Source organism: Elaeis guineensis, chromosome 12, assembly GCF_000442705.2.
Source record: "Elaeis guineensis isolate ETL-2024a chromosome 12, EG11, whole genome shotgun sequence".
NCBI lineage: Eukaryota > Viridiplantae > Streptophyta > Magnoliopsida > Arecales > Arecaceae > Elaeis > Elaeis guineensis.
In genome coordinates this window covers 23,330,584-23,353,979 of record NC_026004.2, presented here as the reverse complement: position 1 = coordinate 23,353,979, position 23,396 = coordinate 23,330,584, and the positions used below count along the sequence as shown (strand labels likewise).

The following is a 23,396-nucleotide window of genomic DNA, read 5'->3' as shown; positions in this document are numbered from 1 at the left end:
TATTTTTATTTTTTTCATATTTCTTTCTCTCCTTTTTTTATTTTCTATGATAATTTTTTTTTTATTTCTTAAGATTTTTTTTGACATCTTTTAAAAAAAATTTGAAATAAAAAATCTAAATTAATTTTTCTAATGAATTACAAATTCAAATCTTTATATTTTAAATTTCAATCAAAATTAAAATTTTAATTTATTTACTAATTTCAAATTTTAAAAAACAAAATTTTCTAATTTTCCATTCAAAATGGCGTTTTATATTTAAATTAATTTAGTTATTTAAAATATAATTTTTAATTTTATTTATAATTATAATTCTTATTTCTTAAAATTAAAAATATAAACTTTGTTCTTCAATTACAATTATAATTTCTATTTTTTTCAATTCTTTATGTTTTTATAAAATTTTTTAACCCTATTTTTACAAATTTTTTTAATTTTTTTAAAAAAATTAATTTCTAATTTCGGAAAGTAATTTGAAATAATATTTTTATTTCAATTAATCTTTAAAATTTATTTTTTTTTTAATTTTTAATTAAAATTCTTTTTCTTTGATTACTTCAAATTTTTTTTAAAAAATTTTTTAAGATAAATATTTCGAATGATGTTTTTCAATTAAATTTCAAATTTTTATTTCTTTCATATTTCTTTCTCTTTTTTTTATTTTCTATAATAATTTTTTTTTTCTTATGCTTTTTTAAATTAATTACAAATTAAAATCTTTATATTTTAAATTTCAATCCAAATTAATTTTTTAATTTATTTACTAATTCCAAAGTTTAAAAAACAAAATTTTCTATTTTCCCACGATTTTTTCCGGTGGGAAAATTGAAAAACGCCATTTTGAATGGCGTTTTTAAAAACGCCATTCAAAATGGCGTTTTTAAAGACGCCATTTGGTATGGCGTTTTTTGATGTTTTTTTTTTTTTTCCTTCGGGCGATGCCAGCGTGGAAATAGGGGCTGACGTGGAAGGGGAAAAAACGCCATTCAAAATGGCGTTTTTCCCTTTTGCATTAGTTTGGTAAATAAGTTTCGTTTTGATATATTTTGGTAAAAAAGTTTTTTTTTCGTATTATTTGGGAAAAGAACTCGGCGGTGGAAGTATATGTTTCTTTTTTCTTTGGTTCGTATAACCGAGCACGTGAATTTTCTTTCTTAATATATGTTTCTTTTAAACATGGGGTTTGCATCATGGCTTTAGCTCTGGACAAGGGTTGTATCCTTTGCACAGATAAATGGTTCACTTTTCTTCTGATGCATCCACTGATGAATCATGCAAATATCACTTTGAGATCTGTGCAATTTGATGAATAAGAGAGTTTGGAGTGCTTTGAGAGCTGTGTGAAGTATAATACAACAGATAATGTCAGATTTTATGGCCGAATAATACTTATACATCAGTAAACTAGAGGCATCAGTATACATAATGAAACTTCTAAATATTTGTTGCAATTAAGATTTTTTTTTTTAATTTTTGGTAAAAATCACATGAGGAGGGCAGGCCGAACAAGAGATTCTCAAGATAGCTACAAAATAAGGGAAAAAAAAAATCTGAAGCTTATGAACAGTATCTTTCTCAACATAATTGACAGGTCTGCAAGAGGAGCACAAATTTGGGTATTGAAAAGTGGGAAAAATCTAACTCTATGTGGAAAAGTTAAATATGACAATTTTTATTTTATTTGATTTCTCGTGGAGAGATACCTTAAATAATCTTTGTCTTCTCTTACATGTTCAAATAATTATATCATCTAAAACATAAAATCATAATTATTATGTTTACTGACTTTCTTGTGTTCCATGTGCCAGACCAGTACAGTGAAATAAATAGATAAAAAAACTGCCCTCCTTTGTTATATTATTTATTTATTATTATTAAAAAGTTATAAATAATATTTTTAATAGATATATTTTCAATGGTAAAGAGAGGGAATATTTTTTATGCTTGTATAAATGTTGTCAATGACATGCATATGACAAAAAATTATTACATATACTCTATGCATGATCATATTAGTGCACGCCACCAATTATGAGATGTATTATTCGAGATTTCATTCATCCCACACTCATCTCAGTGATAGACCCATCACAATACACCTCAATGATTGTAGCATGATCCAATGTGATTGTACATATAGTACATGCAATAATTTTTTTTTTTTTTTTGTATATAATAGGGATGGTACCACCTTTGCAAGTATATATAGAGCATTGATTTTCTGATAACCATTATTTCTTCAAAATAAAATAATATGTTCAAAATTTTAAAAAAGAAAGATCAATTAATTATTATTATCTTATAATCAACAAGTTTACCGTGATAGCATCAAGTATGAAAAGTGAACAAGAAAAGTAAGGAATGTTAGAAAGCAAAGTAAAATATAAAAGATTTAGTCGTGTGATTGAAACTTGGTACATCTGAAAACTCATCAAGCTTAGCAGTCGAGCATTCAAGGAGTGAGGAGAAAAGTGTGAAATTAAGTTACCCACTTCCCAACTTTTCTTTGACCAAAACTACGAACCATCAGAATTATTTTGCATATATTTCCTTTCAACACATCTCAAATGGACATCCAAGTTTGGTTTATAGAGTGATGGGATATAAATCATTCAGATCAAGCTAGAGGGTACAGACATAGGGAAGGAAGGTATCCACGCTTATATTTGAGTTACCAATATTATGGAGCACAGAAAAAATAAAATAAAATATTTGTTATTGGGGCAATCCAGCTACATGAGAGGTTTGTGTGCATGAGGCTAGAAAATTGGGAGGCTCAGGAGGATGCATTTTGCTCGGATTTATTTTGAAAGGAAAGTTTAGACCACAATATCTAAGAACAGGGGGACATTTTATACATATAAAATGGACAATAGAAGTTTTGAAGCATAACTCATTACCAATCAAAGGCCAATTAATCGCATAAAAATTAACGAGAGCAATAGAAGTTTAAATCATGAGATTGCAGTGGGGGGCATTTTAGATACACAAGATCCAGAAAAATGGCTTAGATTATGGACCAAAAAAGGTTAAAACATATATATTCTAGGCTTCAATACTGGGTGCAAACTAACTAAAGGCATGTTCGGTCTCCACGGAGAGTGCTATTCTCATTTCATTTCAAAAAGGAAACAGGAAAGCCTGCTCCCCCAAAATTCATTCATTACTCTTCCATAATATTTAAATTCGATTCCGATTCTACTGTGATTTCGATCACCAACTAAATATGTCAGTCCATTTCTATTCTTATTTCAGTCCATTTTGATGCTTATTCTAGCCTTAAACCAAATGAATCCTATGTATCCTGAGATCGAATTCCAAATAGAATTCTAGCTCCGCTATAATTTTTGGGGTTAGGGTAGTAGAGCCACCCTCCATTGTGTAGTTTATTGCCTACTAACCATTTTGTAAGTAAACTACTAAGCGAGGATAATTGGAACATCAAAAACAAAACCTAGTAAAGTTGTTTCTATTGCAGGCTCAACAAAAATAATGTAGAAGGGCATTGCAGGGATATTTATGGATGAGTTGTGATATTGAGCTGAGCTTAGTTATATCAATAATTCCTCGCCTCTATGAGGCATAAAAGGATTATTGCGATTCATGAGAGGGTGGTGTGGCTCGTGAAGGTGTCAAACAACCACTTGCCGTGCCAAGCATGGATACAAAAAGCTTACCATGTGATTGAGTGAAGCCACTAGCATTTTTGTCAATCAATTTATGTTTTCTATATATTATAATGCAGATTACTGGACCCTTCATCCATGACCATTAACCTTTTTTTTGTATGCATTGCTATTTGCCCTATGAGATGCTTTATGATACTAGCTTTTCTAATATATAAAAAAAAATAGTCTCAAATAGCAAGTTTTTGCATGAGAGAAAATACGAGTGCATCAACTAAAAGTAAAAATAGATCAATCAACCAGGATCATGGTTATGAATGCTTTCTCTCACATCTTTTTATCACTAAGTTTTTTTCTTCATGTATGTTGCATTCGTGCCTAGCACTAGTACACAGTACTTTTTTTTTTTTTTCTTTTTTTTGTGCCCTTAATATGGACCTAAGCATGATAATACTGATATACAATTGGATGATTCTCATGAAAGAGTCGTATCAAACGCTTAGATAACAATAGTAGTAATGAAATAATATATACATGCAATTAGACTCCTTTAAAATACAATCTTTATTATCGTGAAAAAAAGATCATCCACAAGTGTGCATGCCCATTATTCTGGATGGAAATGGAAAAATTAAGTATTTTCTTTTTTTTTTGGGTAAAGAGAGAAAAAATTTGCGATCATCTAGCTTTGATTTTTGGCATGAAAATTAAAAAGAAGGGACATAACTTTAAAGGGAGACATGGGATAATTACATGCTCGATTTTCAATAATCTCATATGCATAACCTTAATTTAATTTTAGTTTTTTTCATTTAACACCTTATATTACCATATACTGCCAAAAAAAAAAAAACTTTTCATGTTCAAAAAATAATCTAATCCATGATATTATATGGGGTTATTACCATAAAGGCTGGTTTGCCTTTCTTATGCATGGTTGCTACTTTAAACTTGAATGTGGCATTGAATAACTACCTTCAACTTGTAACATGTCTAATTGGATTAAATAAGCAGATGATGAGATTTATTTAACTAATAATATGAAACATATGACATTAGCGATAACGATAAGTAAGATAGAGCATGGCAACATGGAATGGTGAAGGACTTGCAATGAATGGTTTTATTTATTTATTTATTATTTTGTTTATTTGAATAAGAAAGAAGGCATTAGCTAGATGGTAATTCTTTTCTTTATCGAGGAGCACATTGATCTAATAAATGAAAAATGATTAGGATCTCGGCAAAAAGAAGATGTAATGACTGAAATGGACATGTTGATGATTGTGCCTTTTCATTTTGAAACAATAAGGATATGTATAGTAGAGGGGGATGCTTGTGGCATCGAACTAGAACATGTGAAGAGAGCAAGACTGAGCTGACCCATCAAAGAAATCATTTTTCTTTTTGATAGCTTCTCTTTTATCGAGTAAAGAAAGTGAATGAAGAAACATCAGACTCCTTTTTTTGGGATATTATATTCCTTCAAACTAGAGACCAAGAATAATGATAGGCACCTTTTTGTGTGGTCATATATAAACATTAGTGATAGATGGGAGTCCTTGATCGGAATTAAGCAAGTCGAATGGTTTGAATTAATTGGTAACATTTAGTTTAATAGGGTAAGTCAACACAAAATATGGTGTTTGTTAGGATATTATCATCAAGTTTCATGAAGAGGCTTAGTACAATGATCAAACTGGCTTAGGTTGGTTTTTATTACATAATGGCTTATCAACGAGGGAAAATTATTCAATATCGTGAGTCCTTGTATTTTAGAATATTAAGCTACTAATTACTTGTCCCCCATCCCCTTATCCTAAAGGACTTCCTGCCCTCCCCTGCTCCTCCAAAAAGAAAAAAAGAGTTAGTTGAAGTCAACTTATATTTGTTGATAAGAGAGATTGATTTGACTAGATGCCAAGCTTAATCTCTCAATAAGTAGAACATGGCTATCTTGAATTAGGAGTGCACATGATTTTATGTCAACAAAAGAATCAAATCAATCAGCCTTGTTGGATTGGTTGTTTGGGTCTTATCATAGACTAGTTTGCTTCTCATATTGAACATTCAATTAGATTAGTTTAATTCTAGGTGAAGGATTTGTACAATCCACTTCCACTCAAAATGAAGCAGTTAGAATTGTAAAGTTTATTATATGTATTACATAATATAGAATGTCATGGTTGATTATGTCATGGACCAATAATTCATATGAACTTTCCTTTTTACTGAATTCAGTGTAGGGCTTGTTGTCGCGAAATGTTCCATTAAAAATTTACCATTCTTTTTTTAGACATTGTTGTCATATGATATTATTGAATGATTAGTGGTCAATACATGTTTGCTCATAGCTTATCCTTAGTGGATTTCTTGAATGAAACCAATTAATTATCATGCTAAAGTTATTTTTATTTTTTTGGATGAGTCAAAAATTTATATGTTCTTGATTTGTTTGTTTTGCTATGATTTTGGTGCCGATTGATTTATTTTTTATGCCAAAAATTATATAATAGTTGATATTGGGCTGACTTTGAGTTGATCCTTAAAATTATTCGGACCATATGCATCTCTTGCATGAATGAAGTTATTATAGTCATCTTTTTCCTCGTGAGCTTGCATGATCCATGCGAAAATTTTCAAGAAATGCCAAGAATATCAGGATAGACGCATTTTCATTTAAAATCCTCTACGTCCTACTTGTCATGGATGTTCACAAATTTGTAGTTACATATGTCCAAAACACTTTTTTATCATAAACATCAATCATTCTAGGCAACGAAAGAAGTTAAAATATCCGATGATGATCTAAATAAATAACTAAATACATATATTTGACATAAAACCTTAAAATGGTATTCAAGAGCCAGATTTCTAGATGGCAAAGTCCTCTCATAGGTACAATTTTTGGTTGCACTACCCCAAATGCCTAAAAGAAAATCATGCAATAATTTTCCATTATCTTTTGATGTAATTATGATAGTTAATATATTAAAAAAAAGGTACAGCAACAATATTTTCTAAACAAAGCTAAAATTTCAGCTTATGAAGCTGGTAAAGTGGCATGCGTACCAAATGATCTAGGATCAAATCCAGCTTTTATTGCAATTTAAATAGTCAGAGATATTTGAAAAAACTATCCTTGTTGTTTACTCCATCTACCCACAATTCCTTTCTAAAGCCCAGAAAGAAAAAGATGGGTCATTTGAATGTCTTCCCTCGGGAGGGCGGGTTGGAAAATAAAAACCACCCAAACGAGATGGGTAAAAGCGTGGCGAACTCCCCAAAAGCAAAGATAACACCTAACAATACTGGCAAAGGCGGGGCCGCTCCGACGGCGACCGCCTCCTCACCAACACTCTCCAAGGACCGGCAGATGCTACCCCCGGGCCCCCCCTCCTTCCTTTCCCTCTCTAACCCCTTCCCTCTCTAGCCTTCTCCTCCTATCGTGTCTTCGAAGCCCACCCTCCCATCGCTCTCCATTTCGTCTCGTGCGCTCCATTTATTCCCACCGCCCCGTTCTCTCTCTCTCGATTCCTTCGATCTCTTCGTCTCCGGCAATGGCGTCGGGGAGCTACAGGAATGGGGGTCCGAAGCTCTCGGCCAAGCTCGATCGGCAGCATTCCGCCGTGTACTCCACCCCCAAGGCATCCGCCAAGTCCCGCCCCCCCGCCACCCCTGCCACCGCCTCCGGCCTCCGCCGCAGCGGCGCCGGCAACCCCGCCTCCACCCCCGCCGGCAACAAAGGCGACGCTGGAGGTTTGCATCCCCTTCTTTCCTTTTTCCCTTCTTAAATATGTCTCGTTGGAGTGAGATCTGGTGGTGGATCGCACGTCGATGGGCTCTTTCGCTTTTGTTCTGGGCTTCTGTGACGTGTTTGTGGAACATCGTTGTGCTTGATCCGTGTTTTTTTTTTTGGCTTGAATCCGTGAATTGGTCTGCGGGTTGGGAAGCTCGAGATTCTCTAACTTTTCTCTGATGACTTTATTTCTATTTTTGTTGGAATTATTCTGGTGCAATGCTGTTGATATGGACATTCGGATTATGGACTGCTCTGCATCCTGTTTCTAAATTTTGGAAAGGTTTGCTGGAAAAAGGTTCTCTCTTTCCAGATTCTTATGAATTTTGCATTCCAAAATAAGATTGCGTGCAGCATTCGGCGGGTGCCTGTTGTTCAAGCTCTTGTCTGGTAGATGACAAATCTGCTGATGTTTTTAAAAATGTGAAATTGAACTGGTCATAAGAAGGAGAAACTACAAACAGCTAAAGCATGTGCATTCTGCTGGGAGTGTACCATGTTTCATGTAAAAATTTATAAATTTGACTGTGGGGGAAAGCATGAATTACTGATGAATTGGAATCATGAATGGCAAGCTTTGACTGAATCAAATAAACACAAATAGGGATTACAATTATGGCCAAAAATCAGACAAAATGAATCTCCAGCAAACGTGACAAAATGGTATGCAGAAAGTAAGATATTAGCATTCTATTTGGAACTTCAAGTGGTTGGACATGTGTGTATCTACTGAATATGTTAGCTAGTCTTTTCACTTCCGGTTAGATATCCAGGCATTTCACTTTGTTTCAAGCCCACATTGCTAGCTTCATCATCCAGCAGTTCTATATGCTAATGCTACTACTCCCAGGTTTCACTTTTTCTTCTTCCACAATATTTCTCCAACTGCACTTAAAAATTCAGGAGCTGGATCATGACTTTGTAAAGTTAGGTGCATGACAGATGCTGCTTTTTGGTTATTGAGCACAATTTTCATGACTCAATACCATCTCCATCTTGGTTCATTGCTTACTAATGAACTTGCCTTGTCAAAAGGACCAACATCCACAAATTTTCTTCTTCAAACCACATAGGTTTCTCTCAGAATTGTTGGTGTTGTAGCTACGAAAAAATGCTTAGGGAGGAAAATTGCGTGGTGAAGCCAAAGGAGGGTGAAATGGGTACAAGAGTTGCTATAACCTAATCATCAATAGGGATCTTACTTCTTTGAAGTCACTAAATTATAGTGTTGAATCCATTCTTGAACCATTAGGGCTAAACAACATTTTGCATTGCCAATCTGTAGCTCCAAGCTCAGTCTAGCATATGTTTGCTCAAAAAAATTTCAACCCAACCCAAATTGCTGTAGTTTAGTGCTAAAGGGTCTGCTTATTCATCAATAGAGATCTTACTTCTTTGAAGTCACTGAATTATAGTGTTGAACCCATTCTCGAACCATTAGGGCTAAACAACATTTTGCATCGCCAATCTGTAGCTCCAAGCTCAGTCTAGCATATGTTTGCTCAAAAAATTTTCAACCTAACCCAAATTGCTGTAGTTTTGTGTTAAAGGGTTTGCTTATTGGCCAATTTTCGTTATTTTTTGTTAGCTTCTTGTAGAAATAGGCAATTTTGATGCTTTTCCATATTTGATGTTCATGCAATAAATTCCTTTTCTTTCAGGTAATCATGTGATCTGGTTTGCCATTGAAAAAAAATTCTGGCATTGACAATGAAGAAAAAATTATTAGCGTAACAAAGTTTTGTGAAGTCATGCTCTAAGAAAAAACTCTAGCAATGTGTTGCTAGATCCAAGATGAAAATGGAAATGCAAGTTGTGCAATTCAAGTTACTGTGGTTGTATTCATAAATCGGCAAGTTTGTCAAAATCTGATGATTTTGGTAAATTGAATTTTAGTGAAAAGTGACCTAACTGTGCTTTTTACATGAATCCAACACTTGAATTCTCTAAAAACTAGTGAACCATGTGTGACCTCTTCTACAGTTGGTCAAAACTTGGTTTCATCGACATAGGTTAATTTCACTGAAATAGCGAAACCTCATTGACTTTCACCTGAACTGGCCAAACTGAAATATATGGGCTGGTTTTGGCTTGCTCCCAGTTGAATTCGATCCTTTTCTGCTGGAATGGATGTACTTAGGTCGAAATAAACTATCGTTAGGAAAAAGTTATCCATCCACATTGGACTATTGGATAGAAACTGAGATAGTCTATAATATATACATTTTCTATGGTCTAACCACTAGAAGTTAGTACAATCTTGACAGTAAGTATTCAATATATCCAATATGTGATTAGTGTGTAAACATAGTTAGGAGTCCTTTAAGCATTGGTCCACATTGGATTAATTAATAGAAATTAAGATGGCTTATATATAAGCTTTGCAAAATACTAGTAATATATAAGCTTTCTATAGTATTCCTAGTGTGCCTACAAGACTGACAATATATTGTTAAATTGTACACTTAGTGACGTGTCCCCTTGTAGTCTTTATCATGAAACATGAGCTTATTTGTGCTGTTGGTCTATAATCATAATTATATGATGCTAGTTTTATGACATATTACTTTAAGCAATGTTTTAAGTCTTCATTATTGGACCTCATACCAATTCCTTAACAAGTACACTATACATGGTACATTGGAGTTGGCACAACACTCATGGGTGTGTTGAGCCCTCGTACTACACCAGGGTGATACTAAATCTAATGCAGGCAAACCAGGCAAGCCCACACAAGAGTATGGAATTCATGAAAGCAAACTTGAAAATAGGATAACTAATGATGGCCTCACACCAACTTCTTGAGGGTCTCTAGTCTTGCACCTGCAAGCTCTCTAAGGAATGTTTGAAGCTTCTGTTCTGCACCAGTTACCTCACATGGGATCATGGTCTCATACCATGGCAAGCAAGGAACCACTCCCAGCAAGGAATTGAAAAGGAATTATTTCAAAATTTTGTTGATAATTCCTTGATATCAAAAGAGCACAAATAAGGCCTGTTTATAGGTGAGATTCCTAGAGCCAATAGGCTTTTGTAATTCCCCTAGGATATAATTTTCCTAAAAAATAAAGAGTTAAATATTAAATAAATAGTAAATTATTTATTCCTAACTCCTACTAGACTTCTAATTCATCTAACATGTGTTTCTAGATGAAATAAATACAGAAATGTGGACAAAAATAAAAGAAAAAAAAATCATCCTATAAATTATGGGACATGGAATGGTATTTTTTAATTTTCTAGAAGTTCATCAGTACCGACATGTCTTTGATGATGCGCCGCTAACTTCTTCATCCAACCTCCATTTAGGTTGATTTAAGATGCATTGGAAAGCTGATTTGATGCCTGATGCTGTGAAAGTGGCTTTACATGAAAATTCTGATTATGTTGATGCTGGTGAAGCTTCCTTTTAGACCGATGTAAATTGGATTGTCTTTTCTAACATGGCTGGAGATGAACTTCAAAATATGCTTATTTTAAAACTTTAGCAATCTTCTTTTATGTGGGTTACTCTAGTGAGATCTCTTAGTAAAAATTTGAATCCCTAATTCAGATGACTGGCAGTTAGCTGCATCAACACTGGGTTGATGCAGTATTCCTTGTACCACATGGTAGAGGTTGGTCCTTAAAATGCTGATTTCAGGAATGCATGCAATAGCAATTACTGAAGCTATGTAGGATGATTATGATCCTAGATTTCTGAGATTAGTTAAACTGTGTTTTTAGTTTGAGATATGTCCATGCTCTAGTACAGGACAGTTAAAGTGCTCATACTCTAGCAATATTGGAAGAAAATAGCTACGTTACCACGGTACGTGCCAATAATTTCACAAACATTTGTTCTTTCCTATCTTGTATGTGCAGAGTATTGAATTGCTACCTTGCCATGATAGCTTCCAATAATTTCACAAACATCTGTCCTTTCCAATTCTGTATAAGCTGAGAATTGACTTTTCATAGAAGACCTTGCCAGTGCCTAACTGGCATAAGTACCATACACTATCGCTTATTCCTTTTCTTGCACATTACAACTCCATCATGGCCCTTTTAGATCCAATATCATTCTTGCACACCTTGCTCCTGAACTCTGAGTCACCTATTTGATACTCTCTATGTTTTATATATGTGAACCTTAGTAAACAAATTGATTGATTCAATAAATTTTGAGTTTTTGCAGCCATCATCTTATTGTTATATCTTTCACTGCAGGCTTTTGGTAATATTTCATCTTGCTTACTTATTGATATTAACTGATCTGTTTCTTAATATCCTGAGCAGTTCCTGGAAGAGTTCGAGTGGCTGTTAGACTTCGGCCTCGAAATGCAGAGGAGTTGGTGGCAGATGCTGATTTTGCGGATTGTGTTGAATTGCAACCAGAGGTTTTGAATATCTTCATTACTTTTATTTCACATGTCCATATCAAAGGCTAGTTGATAATGTCTTTTTCTTTTCTTTTCCTTTTTTTTTTTCTTGAGAAAGATTGGAAAAGCCCCATTCCGATACTTCAGATAATGAACAGAAGTAGAAACAAAGCTAGTTGATTTTTTCTTGTCACTGTGGCTACTTTTGTATGGAATCTTGCTGCTGGAATCTTGCAATCTATTGTCTGTTTGCTATCTTGCAGCTTAAAAGGTTAAAGCTCCGCAAAAATAATTGGGACTCAGAGACCTATGAGTTTGATGAGGTTCTCACGGAATTTGCCTCACAAAAACGCGTTTATGAAGTTGTTGCTAAACCAGTTGTTGAGGTACTTATGATGCAAATCCTCATGCTTGATTTTGGCTGTTGGGCTGTATGCTTGATAGTGGTGAATCATGTATTCATGTTATCCGATAGAAGCCTTATGGTGTGAATTATGCTGGGGTCTTTTTCTGATTCTAGGTTCATTAAGGAGTTTTGTGCATTATTTTTTGCTTCGGACTTGCTGCTGACACACTTTTGTCATTTGTTTAACATTTGAATTTCTTCATTTAAAAATTGGAAATCTTCTGATCTCTGCATAAATGCCTCTATTAACCAGAAGACCTTCCTCTAACACCATGTCTTTATGAAGCTGTCATATATACTGACTCTAATATTTCACAGGAAAAGCCTAATCCCTCCTCCCACAATGAGGGTATCTTAATTTATGCCATGATCTTCATCAAATTCTCTCCGTTTAGCTGTCTTCTGAAATCCAAGAGTTTTATGAATAAAGATATATGGTTCTGTCTCATCGAAACAATTAACTATAACTAGAACTTTCTTGATATTGTTTCGTTGGGTTTGATTGAGAGATCACATCCAATAGTGTAATTATTTCGTTTCATTCCCCTTTGGGTGTTAGCTTTTAGGAACATCTTCTCTAATTTTATCAATTTCATCTCAAAATACTATGGGGTGTTCAATCACTACTCTGTTTATGTCATCCTCTCCCTTGTAGTTAGACTATTCCCTCAAATTTCTATTTTGAATGGCGAACTGCAGAGACCTCCTGAAGTCTTTTGTTTTGTAGATTTAAGAATAGACATGGAAATGTAACTCTTCATATATTCATTTGCTTATCTGCTTGCTGTCTTGAAAGGGTGAATGTCACTGTGTAACTCTCCTCGTGCAGTGGACCTGAGAGTCCATGATAACTTGATTTGCTTGAAAGTTAGAATCTTCAAAGTCTCTTTTGTCATAGGCAAAATAAATATTAACAACTTTTTTGTTGGAAACCAAGATCTATCTGGGCAGAATGAGTTTAACTGTTCATGCCGATAAGGGCAAGTTATCAATCAGTGCCCTATGAATAAATAAGTTGTCTGAGAGTGATGAATAACAAGATGGATATTTCAAATATCATGAGTTCAAGTGCAATGATAAAGCCACGCCTCACAAATATATCCTGATAAGTGGGATTTTTTTCATCAAGCTATGGTTGCTTTATGTGTCTTAAAAGCCCTGAGATCCATATGGAAACATTATGGAAATTTTATAATGAATATAATTAACAATATAAAAGTCTTAAAGGATCTCATGGGTGGTCAAAAATTTGATAGGATTCTCTTCATTTTGACATATATTATAAGGGATTTTCAGTGAAGTTGCCCAAATATTTATCATTTAAATAGAAAGAGAAGGATATTTCTGTAATTTCATTCTGGTAGCAGTTAAATTCAATAAAACATGTTCTCAAAGGCCATCTTTGGTGATTAGATTTGCCAGTGATATTGTAAATGAACTTGTAAAAAGGAGCAATAGCTGTATCCCTCAGACTTCGGGCCTGATCATATGGGTGTATAATAAGATCTGTTAGGGCCTTATACATATACCTTTTTAAATTTGTGTTTATGATGCTAGAGCTCATGCTGATGACATCAGAGAAGTTTTGCCGGTACACCTGGTTGTATTCCCATGGACTGCATCAATACACTTACTGATAGGAATAGCGGGCACAACTATGATGACATTCTCAAATGCTCATGTTACGGTTCATACATTTTATTTGCTGCATCAAGAACAATCATGGCTCTCAGGCCAGTTAGTGACATTATCAGGAAAAGAATTGCTTGGAACTGCCCTTGCTGGTTTCTTATGAGATGACATATTTGTAAGACAGGTTTGATGGTAACCACTAGGCTGCTATTCTATAAATAGGCTTGCGTCACATATATCAACACACATACTGGATAAGAAATGCTAGATCTTCTCCAGAACTATCTACCGACAAGTCCATATTTCTTTGCAAACGACAAAATCCAGTTCAGATCCAAATATAGGAAAACAATATTGAATGAGGTTCGGACTTTCTGAAGTCCTAAGACACTTTTATCATACTTTGTTTGCTTTCTGCCATTCTACTTTAAATGTGATTGAGGCTCTACAGTCTGAATCCATTATCAAAGTTTATCCTTAAGGACGTAATGTATGAGTTTTGGTGCCAAACATGCAAATATATTAAACAGATTACAATGTTGTGCGGTGATATTCTAAAACTTGGATGTGTATACCCACTTAGGGCTGCAAGTGAATTGGATAGACACATCTCTGATTTGGAACCAATCTGAAATTAATCCTGTACAGCCTGAACTGAAGTTATGTGGATTAGGCTTGGATTCAAAAACGTGACCCAAAGGCGTTGTCCACACAGTTATCCATAAGGCTGCCGATGCATGGATGAGAAATGACTTGATGCTTGTGGTTAAATGGTTTTGATATCTGGAAATATTTAAAAAAATGGCTGAACATCTCTCGTGTTTACTTGCTTGGATTAAAATTCTTTCACCTTACAAATTTAAGAAAATTAACCAAATTTGTTTTTTATATTTCCTCCTTATCATAGGTCTGACTATTTTTTTGCATTCACTTTCGGTATTTCTATATTCAGGGCTTGTACATCTAAGCTTCTGTTTCTTGCTTTGGTTATATGATTTTGATCCATGTTAGATTGCTGCTGCATCCCTTTCTAGTTGGTTTTCATTGCTTTCCTAGGGTTTTTCATTTGTTGCAGCTTGTGATGAAGCATCATTTCTTCATGTAGAGTGTTCTGGAGGGATATAATGGTACTGTTATGGCTTATGGACAAACTGGTACGGGGAAGACTTTCACTCTTGGAATGCTTGGAGAGGAAGACAGTGCTGCTCGGGGAATTATGGTCCGTGCAATGGAGGATATTCTTGCAGATATATCTGCTGATACAGATTCTGTATCTGTATCCTACTTGCAGGTTCCCAGGCTGTTGTAACAATATACTATCATAGTATCATCGTATAGTGCTCTATTTTTGTTTATATATATATATATATATTTTGTGTAATAATATCAGTGGATATTTAACTATTGCTTCTCAAGAGTGCAAGACTGCTAAAAGTTAAGTTCAGCAAGTGAGTTTTTGGCTCCAAGTTAATGTTTGCTTTCTTTATGGATTTGTCCAGCTATACATGGAAACTGTTCAGGACCTTCTCGTTCCTGGAAATGATAACATTGCTATTGTAGAAGATCCAAAGACAGGGGATGTTTCACTACCTGGGGCCACCATTGTAGAGATAAGAGATCAGAGGAGCTTTGTGGAACTTCTAAGACTAGGAGAAGCTCACCGCTTTGCTGCAAACACAAAATTGAATACAGAGTCATCTCGGAGCCATGCTATCCTTATGGTGACTTATAAGTTATTTGTTTATAGTCTCCTATTTGTGATTTCTAGGTAAATATGGATCCTCTTTGTTCCAGTAGAATGAATTGTATATCTTTCTTTTGGTTCAGGTGCATGTTAAGAGGTCAGTAAAGGGAAGGCATGATGCTGAACCAGGTTTACCTACTGAGAATGGCAATGCGTCCCGCCTTGTCTCCTCTCTTAGGCCACCTATCGTTCGGAAAAGCAAGCTTGTTGTTGTTGATCTTGCAGGATCAGAGCGAATAGATAAGTCAGGTATATAAGACATGTTCTGCACATAACGTTCCTTGATGGATAATACTCTTTTCTGTTTTCAATTATGTCTTTTTTTGTTTATAGATATTTGGGTATCCTAGATCTAACTATATTTGAATATAAATTCACTCATTTTATGCAGAGATGGCAAAGTTCAGGTATGCATTATACAGGCTGGAGTCAGCTTGACCTATATCTGAACTGACCAGCTAGCAGGTCTTTGTAACTTATATTATCAGTGGGTCAATCATGGTGATCCATAGTCACCTAAACTGCTAAGTTGCTGCCTCAACCTTTTGAACTCTATGTGAATAGCTTGACCAAATTTTGGTTCTCTCATCCATGGTTCAGCTACTCAAGGAAAATAATTGATCATCATTTGTGGTGTTAGGAAAAAATTCTAGGTTGTGAACTGTAAAAAACATGCCAGTACTATTTATTTCTAGTTTTGCCATGCTATGCCTATAAAAACAATCTAATGGGTGATAAGGATATTACCCATGCCTGACATGCTTGTATATTTGGTGTAAGCTCAATTCATTCTCAAGAAACCATCAAAAATTCACATCATTCTTCTTTCTTGTTCTACATAACCATAGTTTGATAGTTTACTTGTCCTTTTTTCAACACTCAAATGCTACATCATTGGCTTATCCATAAAGTTTCTCCTCAAACTTGGTCTGGGTTGATACTGGCTAATTGCAACCTTGATGTACGATCATTATTAAAATCTTATGATCCACAATCTGGATCAAAATGGCCCTAAACAATCCAGATCCCATGCTTGGATTAGGATTAGTGTAGGATCACGAGATTTAGATCCGTATGATGGACTATACATTCCTTTGTAACTCAGGATCAAACTTGATCACACTAATTACATATTAAATCATGCGATGGTCTATTTCCTATCATTTATGTCTCTCTGGCTTTTAAATTACTTATTAACAACAAGCCTTGAGTAGTAAAATTAGCAAGCCTATTGTTGGAGTTCATAGAGTTAAAACAAGATGCAAAATTTTGTATTTTTGTATCTGTATGTTAAAGTCTTGTCACTTTTTTCTTATAAAAAATAATAGTTAATTTGATAAATAGTACATAAATTTCTTTAATAACCAAACAAAATATCTAGTTCATTAGACATGCTATACAAGGGCTTGTATTGCAAAAACTAGACCTTTATATGTATGGCTTTTTATTCGCCTTTCATCTACTTTATAGTTGACTCATATTTCAATATTCACATTTCTTTTGTATTTAGAAAGTTCTGAAAGAAATCAGAACCTGATCTTAACAAAACCCAGTAGTCTTGCCACAATTGCTTCCAACTCTTATGACTTTGCTATCATTCATATCTTCAACAACTTGAATTTACCAACTATTATTTCTTTCTTCCTCAATGAATATTTTTCAAGGAAATTCCTCAATGCATACAAGTTGTTGCTTTTGGTATCTTATCATCCTTCATCCAAGTTGTTAAAAACAGGATACATCCATTTGTCTTTTTGCAAAACCTTTCTATCCATTGGCTATACAAGAAAATTTAATCTATTCTTGGTCTTTTTGGTATCAAATTTTTCTATAAATTTTGATTCTTCTTCTTCTTCTTATTTTTTTTCTTCGTTCTATTATCTGCCTTTCTATGACTTTACAGATTTTGTATATAATGCATTGATGTAATATATATAAAATCACAAGTTAAACAATGTTACACTAATGTACAATATTATTTCGATGCTCCTCCCATAGGTTGTGATGGAATGGAGATCAGGAATACACTCACCTTTATGAAGAATTTTTGTAATTTGCCAGGAAATTTATACATGGAGAATGTGGATAAAGGGACTTGAAAGAAGTGGTGGTCAGGTTTTGATGCTCTGTCTGCTTCTGAAAGACCAGCTTCTGGCAATATATATTACTCCATTTATACACTAGAGGAGGTGGTAGATCTGATTGTGGGCTTGGCCACGGGCCTAAATGCTATTCATTTTAGTCGGGATTCAGGCCAGACCTATTAAATTGTGATGCCCAAGCCTGGCCCATGCTCAGCTCTAGGAGGTAGTCAAGTGCTTAACACCTAAGTCATTAGAACAGATGCTAAAACCAGTATCGGTTTTATGAGGCATGAAACATTGTGGAGAGTTAATCCTAGGACTTGGGCATTTTGCTTATTGCTTTTCTAGAAGATGAGGCTATATCCTAGGATGTTGTAGAAGGTAGTGCTGGGACATGGAATTAGTAAAGGCTTGGATCTTGAGTGAGAATTTGTCGAAGAAGAAATAAATGAAGGTCTCTTGATGGTATCAAGAAGGGCATATACTATCTAAGATTCTGCAGTGCAAGGAGCATCCACTGATTGACTTAGAATCTTTTCTAGAGAAATGCCAAGTAGACAAGGCTATGCAATACTGCTTGTGGGATGAACCTTCAAACTGAACTCTCTTAATTTATCAGCTGTCTGTATCGACTAATCAAACATGACTAATAAAAAAATTAACTATGGAAACTAATCCTTGATAAGAGAATGCGGCCTCATGACCTTTTAAAGGGGCTAGAATCCTTCTTCTGAAATTGATGCTGAAGATGAAATGGATATGCAATCACCAGATATAGAATACAGTAGACAGAGCACAAGAATTGTATTAATGTTGAAAAATATAATGTCAAGAGAGCATAGCCTTTATAAATCCCTGTAAACTTAGTATGGTTTCTAGCATAACCATATAAAGTTCTATTGAGGTTTCAGTCTTTGTGGTGGTTAAAAAATTGTGGTATGGCGGCTTGCATTTAGACCTCCTTAAAGCATTCATTAGGAAAGGCACTCTTTATTTTCATCTGAAATTTACTTCTTTGTTAGTTATTATTCTTTACTTTATCTTTGATGCCCTTACCCTGTAACATAACTTTGAAAGTATTCCATGTTTTTGAATTAATACCTATGGCCACCCATTGACCTTCATACAATACTTGTTGACTGCATGTATTTATTGGTGATGTATTGCAACTTTCTCCCATCTTGTAGATATGTAATAATGTGTCACTAATGGCCATCCGTTCAGAGAATTGTCTATAGTGCTTGCTGCAGTTATATCAAATATGTGTATTAACTATCAATTCTTATCCTATTAATTTTATGGCATACCAGTTGTATTGGAAATACTTGAGTATTCTCATGTTCCACTTATGGACATGCTTCACTCATCAGCTTGTTAAACTAAGTATTTGGAGTGCTGTTAAAAACTATATTAGTTAGCTGTTCCGTTCTGATTTGCTGTGGATATTCTTAATCATATTTTGGGTTGTACATTTGTTTATTTTCGAAAGCTGTTTTTGTTGGCAGGAAGTGAGGGACACACGCTGGAAGAGGCAAAATCTATTAATCTATCACTGAGTGCATTAGGAAAATGCATCAATGCACTTGCTGAAAATAGTCCACATGTTCCCTTTCGTGATTCAAAGCTGACAAGATTGCTTAGAGATTCATTTGGAGGTGAGATGTTGAAGCATTTTGAGGCCATGTTGGTCAAAACTTCTAAAGCTTACATGGTTGCTTGTTTTACAGCTTGTGCATATTAATGCTAGTAACCTATATTTATTCACACCATTTACATCCTGTACCCAAATTACAAGCCACATGTTATGCTTTGTAACATATGATTTTTAAGAACCTAAACAAGAAAACTTGATGCAATTTTGTGACACCCTGCTATTCTATATTGCTGAGAATATAAATATTTTTAAGGAGACTAGACTGAATTTTTACATATCCATCCTCCATAGATAACTATGATTTTTTTATTCAATATTTCTCCATCACTTGAAGTGATAGTCTGGTATAGTTTCTTATTGTTATATATCAGCTATGTGTAGTATTATTAACTTCTATGCTCATAGATGAAAGCTAAAATTTGTAGCCTCCTGAATTTGGTCCAAGTTGATGGCTGAAGCTTTTGGTTACATGCATATGTACGCACATGCATACATCCTTATATATACCTGTACACATGTATGTAAATACATCCATACATCATATGAATACATCCATACATATACAAACATTTACAGATAAACATGTGTCATTTATGTACCTATAGATATACATCTATGTTTATGACCATATGTATGTGTCTATGTATGTCTACCAATTGAAAAACCACCTGCAGAGGCCTGTATCAGCTGGTATGTAGCTTACCGATGCGGGACTGTAATAGGGGACCCTGGAATGTGCTGGGTTTTAGCAAACCAGGACTGTATCACATCGAGTTAAAATCTAGAGAGAGAGTGGGCAGAATGGGATTCACACTTAATAGTCTGTGCGATGATCCCTCATGTATTTATAGTGTTAAATACAGGACCATAAATGGCCATTGATTTGAATGTTACAATGAACAAACATGCATAACAGAAGGAGGTGAACCTCCCGCACGTAACGGACGGATGGAGAACTTGACCATGAAGTGGTCAAGGTTGTTGAGGTCCTCCGTCATCTGCTCCAGGGATCCTTGGCGGTATGTATGCATGTATGTGTGTATGTATGCATGATGCGGACGTGCATGGTTTTGTTGCCATACTTGGATATGCTTTAATATGCCCCCTCAAACTTAGCGGCGGGTCACTGACGTTGAGTGTGGAGTGGAGTAGAGTAAACCGCTGCTTGGACAGTGGCTTGGTAAAAATATCAGCCACCTGATCTTTGGTAGAGATGAAGTGAACATGTAGAGATTTGGTCGCAATGCATTCTTGAACAAAGTGGAAATCTATTTTCATATGTTTGGTGCAAGCATGAAACATTGGATTACGTCGCGTCGATGTTGTCACACCAAAGAGGGGGGGTGGCGGTATGGAGACCCAACTCGGTGAGGAGAGACTGAAGCCTGATGATTTTGGCAGTGGCGTTGGCCATGGCCTTGCATTCGGCTTCGATACTCGATCGCGAGATGGTCGACTGCTTCTTCGAGCTTCAAGAAATCAAATTCCTGCCAAGGAAGATGGTGTAGCCGCTGGTGGACCATCGATCGGTCATGTAGCTAGTCCAATCTGCGTCGCTAAAGGCATGTAGCATGATGGAGGACTAACGATGGAGGCTGTGGTCGACGGTGCCTCATAAGTAGTGGAGAATGCGCTTAACTTGGGCCCAATCATCCTTCGAGGGTGAGTACATGTGCTGGCACATGCGGTTCACGGCAAAGACGACGTCGGGCCACGTGATCGTCACATACTGTAGCGCTCTGACCGCTTTACGGTATTTCATGGCATCAGGTAACACAACAACAGGAGAAGACGATGAAGATGAGGTGGCCATTGACATGGAAATCAGCCGAGCTGCTTCCATATTGCATCGTCAAAGGAGGTCACTGATGTATTTGAATTGAGAGAGGAAGCAGCTTTCAGGGTGAGGGCATAGTTCGATGCCCAAGAAGTACGAGGCCGTATCTAAGTCATGAACGGTGAACTCATTGCTTAGTGAGTCAATGAGATGCTGTATGCCGCTGACGTCACTGTCGGTGATGAGTATATCATCAACGTTGATGAGAATGAAGATAGTCAGCGAAGAAGAGCACTTGTAAAAGAGGATGGTATCCATCTTTGAACCAGTAAAGTTTAAGAAGTTGAGAATTCAACCTTCTAAACCAAGCCTGAGGGGCTTGTCGAAGGCCATACAATGACCTATGTAGACAGCACACATGGTGGGGCAGCTGCGGATGTGTAAACCTGGGTGGCTGCTCCATGTAAACTATCTCATCGAGATGTTCGTGCAAGAATGCGTTGGACACGTCGAGTTGACGGAGAGACCACCAAGCAGTGATGATGATCGAGAGAAGCAGGCAGATAGAGGTAACTTTGATTATTGAACTGAATGTCTCCACGAAGTCGATGCCAGCTTACTGGGAAAAACCTTTGGTGACAAGTTGGACTTTGTGGTGCTCGATGATACCATCGAGATGGTATTTGAGTTTGTAAATCCATTTACATCCCACCATGTTCATGTCCAGTCGTCGAGGGAAGAGGGACCAGGTACCATTTTGGAGAAGCGCATTGAACTCAGAGGCCATGGCAGTCCATCAGGGAGCATGCTTGACTGCCTGAGAAAAGCTGGTCGGCTCCTTTGGAGGTTGGACTGAGGCAGTAAGAACATGTGGGCGTTGCATGCCGTCCTAATTTCTTGTCACCATGGGATGAGTGTGGCAAGGCACCGGTGGCGGCGGCAGGGGGGAGGACGCAATGTCACCAGCTGCAAGGCTCGTGGTCGAGGGGGAGGAGTCATGGTCCTCAAATGGCGAGCTGTTGGAAGCGCCAAATTGCATAGGTGCAGCATGCATAGACGACTCGCCTGTGGATGGAGGCATGTCGCGAGACTGAGCTGATGTAGTGTGACACTATGCAGAAGGCCCACCAGTTGGTGTAGTAGGAGCAGGTGGACTTGCACCAAAGATATCTACTCCAGGTAGCTAAACGCTATCATGAGCTGGGGAACAGTGTTCCTATCCATGATTAGCAAAAGGGAACGACTTATCAAATATTATACGTCTCATGATATATATACGCCCAATAGCAATGTGAAGGTAATGATAGCCTAGATGGTTTCACTGTATCCCAAAAAGATGCACTATTGAGATCGGGAGTCGAGTTTGTGATTGTTGTAAGGCCGTAGCCACGGGTAGCATGCGCAACCAAAGGTGTGGAGCATGGTGTAGTTCGGGCAGCAACCAAAGATAGCCTCCATGGGAGATAGATGGTTAAGTAGTGGAGTTGGCGAACAGTTTATAAGTAGGCAATGGATATCGCATTGTCCCAGTAATGTTTGGGAACCGATGCAGCAGCCATTAAGGCAAGAGCAGTCTCGACATGGTGTCGATGATTGCGTTCGACAACCTCGTTCTGCTCATGAGTGTGGGCATGAGAGACGGTGGTGGATGCCCTCACTGTCAAGATGACGGGAGAGCGAAGTACTCTTCACCCTAATCAAATTGAACAATCTTAATCTTACGGTTGAAAAGACGTTCAATATCGTGTTGGAAGCGAACAAAAATATCAAGTATGTCGCTCTTGCGAGCCAGAGGAAAAAGCTAGATGTATTTGCTAAAATCATCCAAAAATATAACATAGTATTTATTTCCAGAAGCTGACTCAACTGGTGCTGGTCTCCAGACGTCGGAGAAGATGAGATCAAGGGGTGCAGCAGACTTAGAGTCAGTACAGGAGAGAGGAAGGTGTTGGCTTTTTGCTTGTTGGCAAGTAGAACAAACAAAGCTACGAAATGACTGAGTGGTGGATAATTTATTGGTGGTGAGGACTCGTTGAAGAGTGGGATGTCCCAAACGATTGTGCTAGGTAGCTAGAGAAGCTCGAGTGCTCAAGAACGTTGCAGGGGAGTGTCCTTTATTGGAGATAAGTAGCTGATAAAGCCCATCTTTAGCTTGCCCGTGAAGTAGGATCCTCTCCGAAGCCCGATTCTTAATGAGAAAAGAAGGATGAAACTCAAAAATGACATTATTATCACGAGCAAATTGTTGAACTGAGAGCAAGTTATGAGTAATGTGAGGAACATGAAGTATGTTGCGCATGTAAGAGGTTTTGA

General features: G+C 36.3%; 1 protein-coding gene across 2 annotated transcripts in view; it reads left to right on the top strand.

Moving 5' to 3' along the window:
- Positions 1-6,884: 6,884 nt before the first annotated feature.
- LOC105054668 (kinesin-like protein KIN-UB) overlaps positions 6,885-23,396 on the top strand; it is a 37,048-nt gene continuing 20,536 nt past the window's right edge. The window contains exons 1-7 of one of the 2 annotated variants that reach the window (XM_073246930.1): positions 6,885-7,385; positions 11,704-11,804; positions 12,050-12,172; positions 14,930-15,115; positions 15,324-15,545; positions 15,652-15,817; positions 19,158-19,307. In XM_073246930.1, the coding sequence (XP_073103031.1) occupies positions 7,187-7,385; positions 11,704-11,804; positions 12,050-12,172; positions 14,930-15,115; positions 15,324-15,545; positions 15,652-15,817; positions 19,158-19,307 (1,147 nt within the window). In that variant the 5' untranslated portion in view covers positions 6,885-7,186. The remainder of the gene's footprint in view (positions 7,386-11,703; positions 11,805-12,049; positions 12,173-14,929; positions 15,116-15,323; positions 15,546-15,651; positions 15,818-19,157; positions 19,308-23,396) is intronic. The other variant, XM_010936240.4, reaches the window with a different exon arrangement.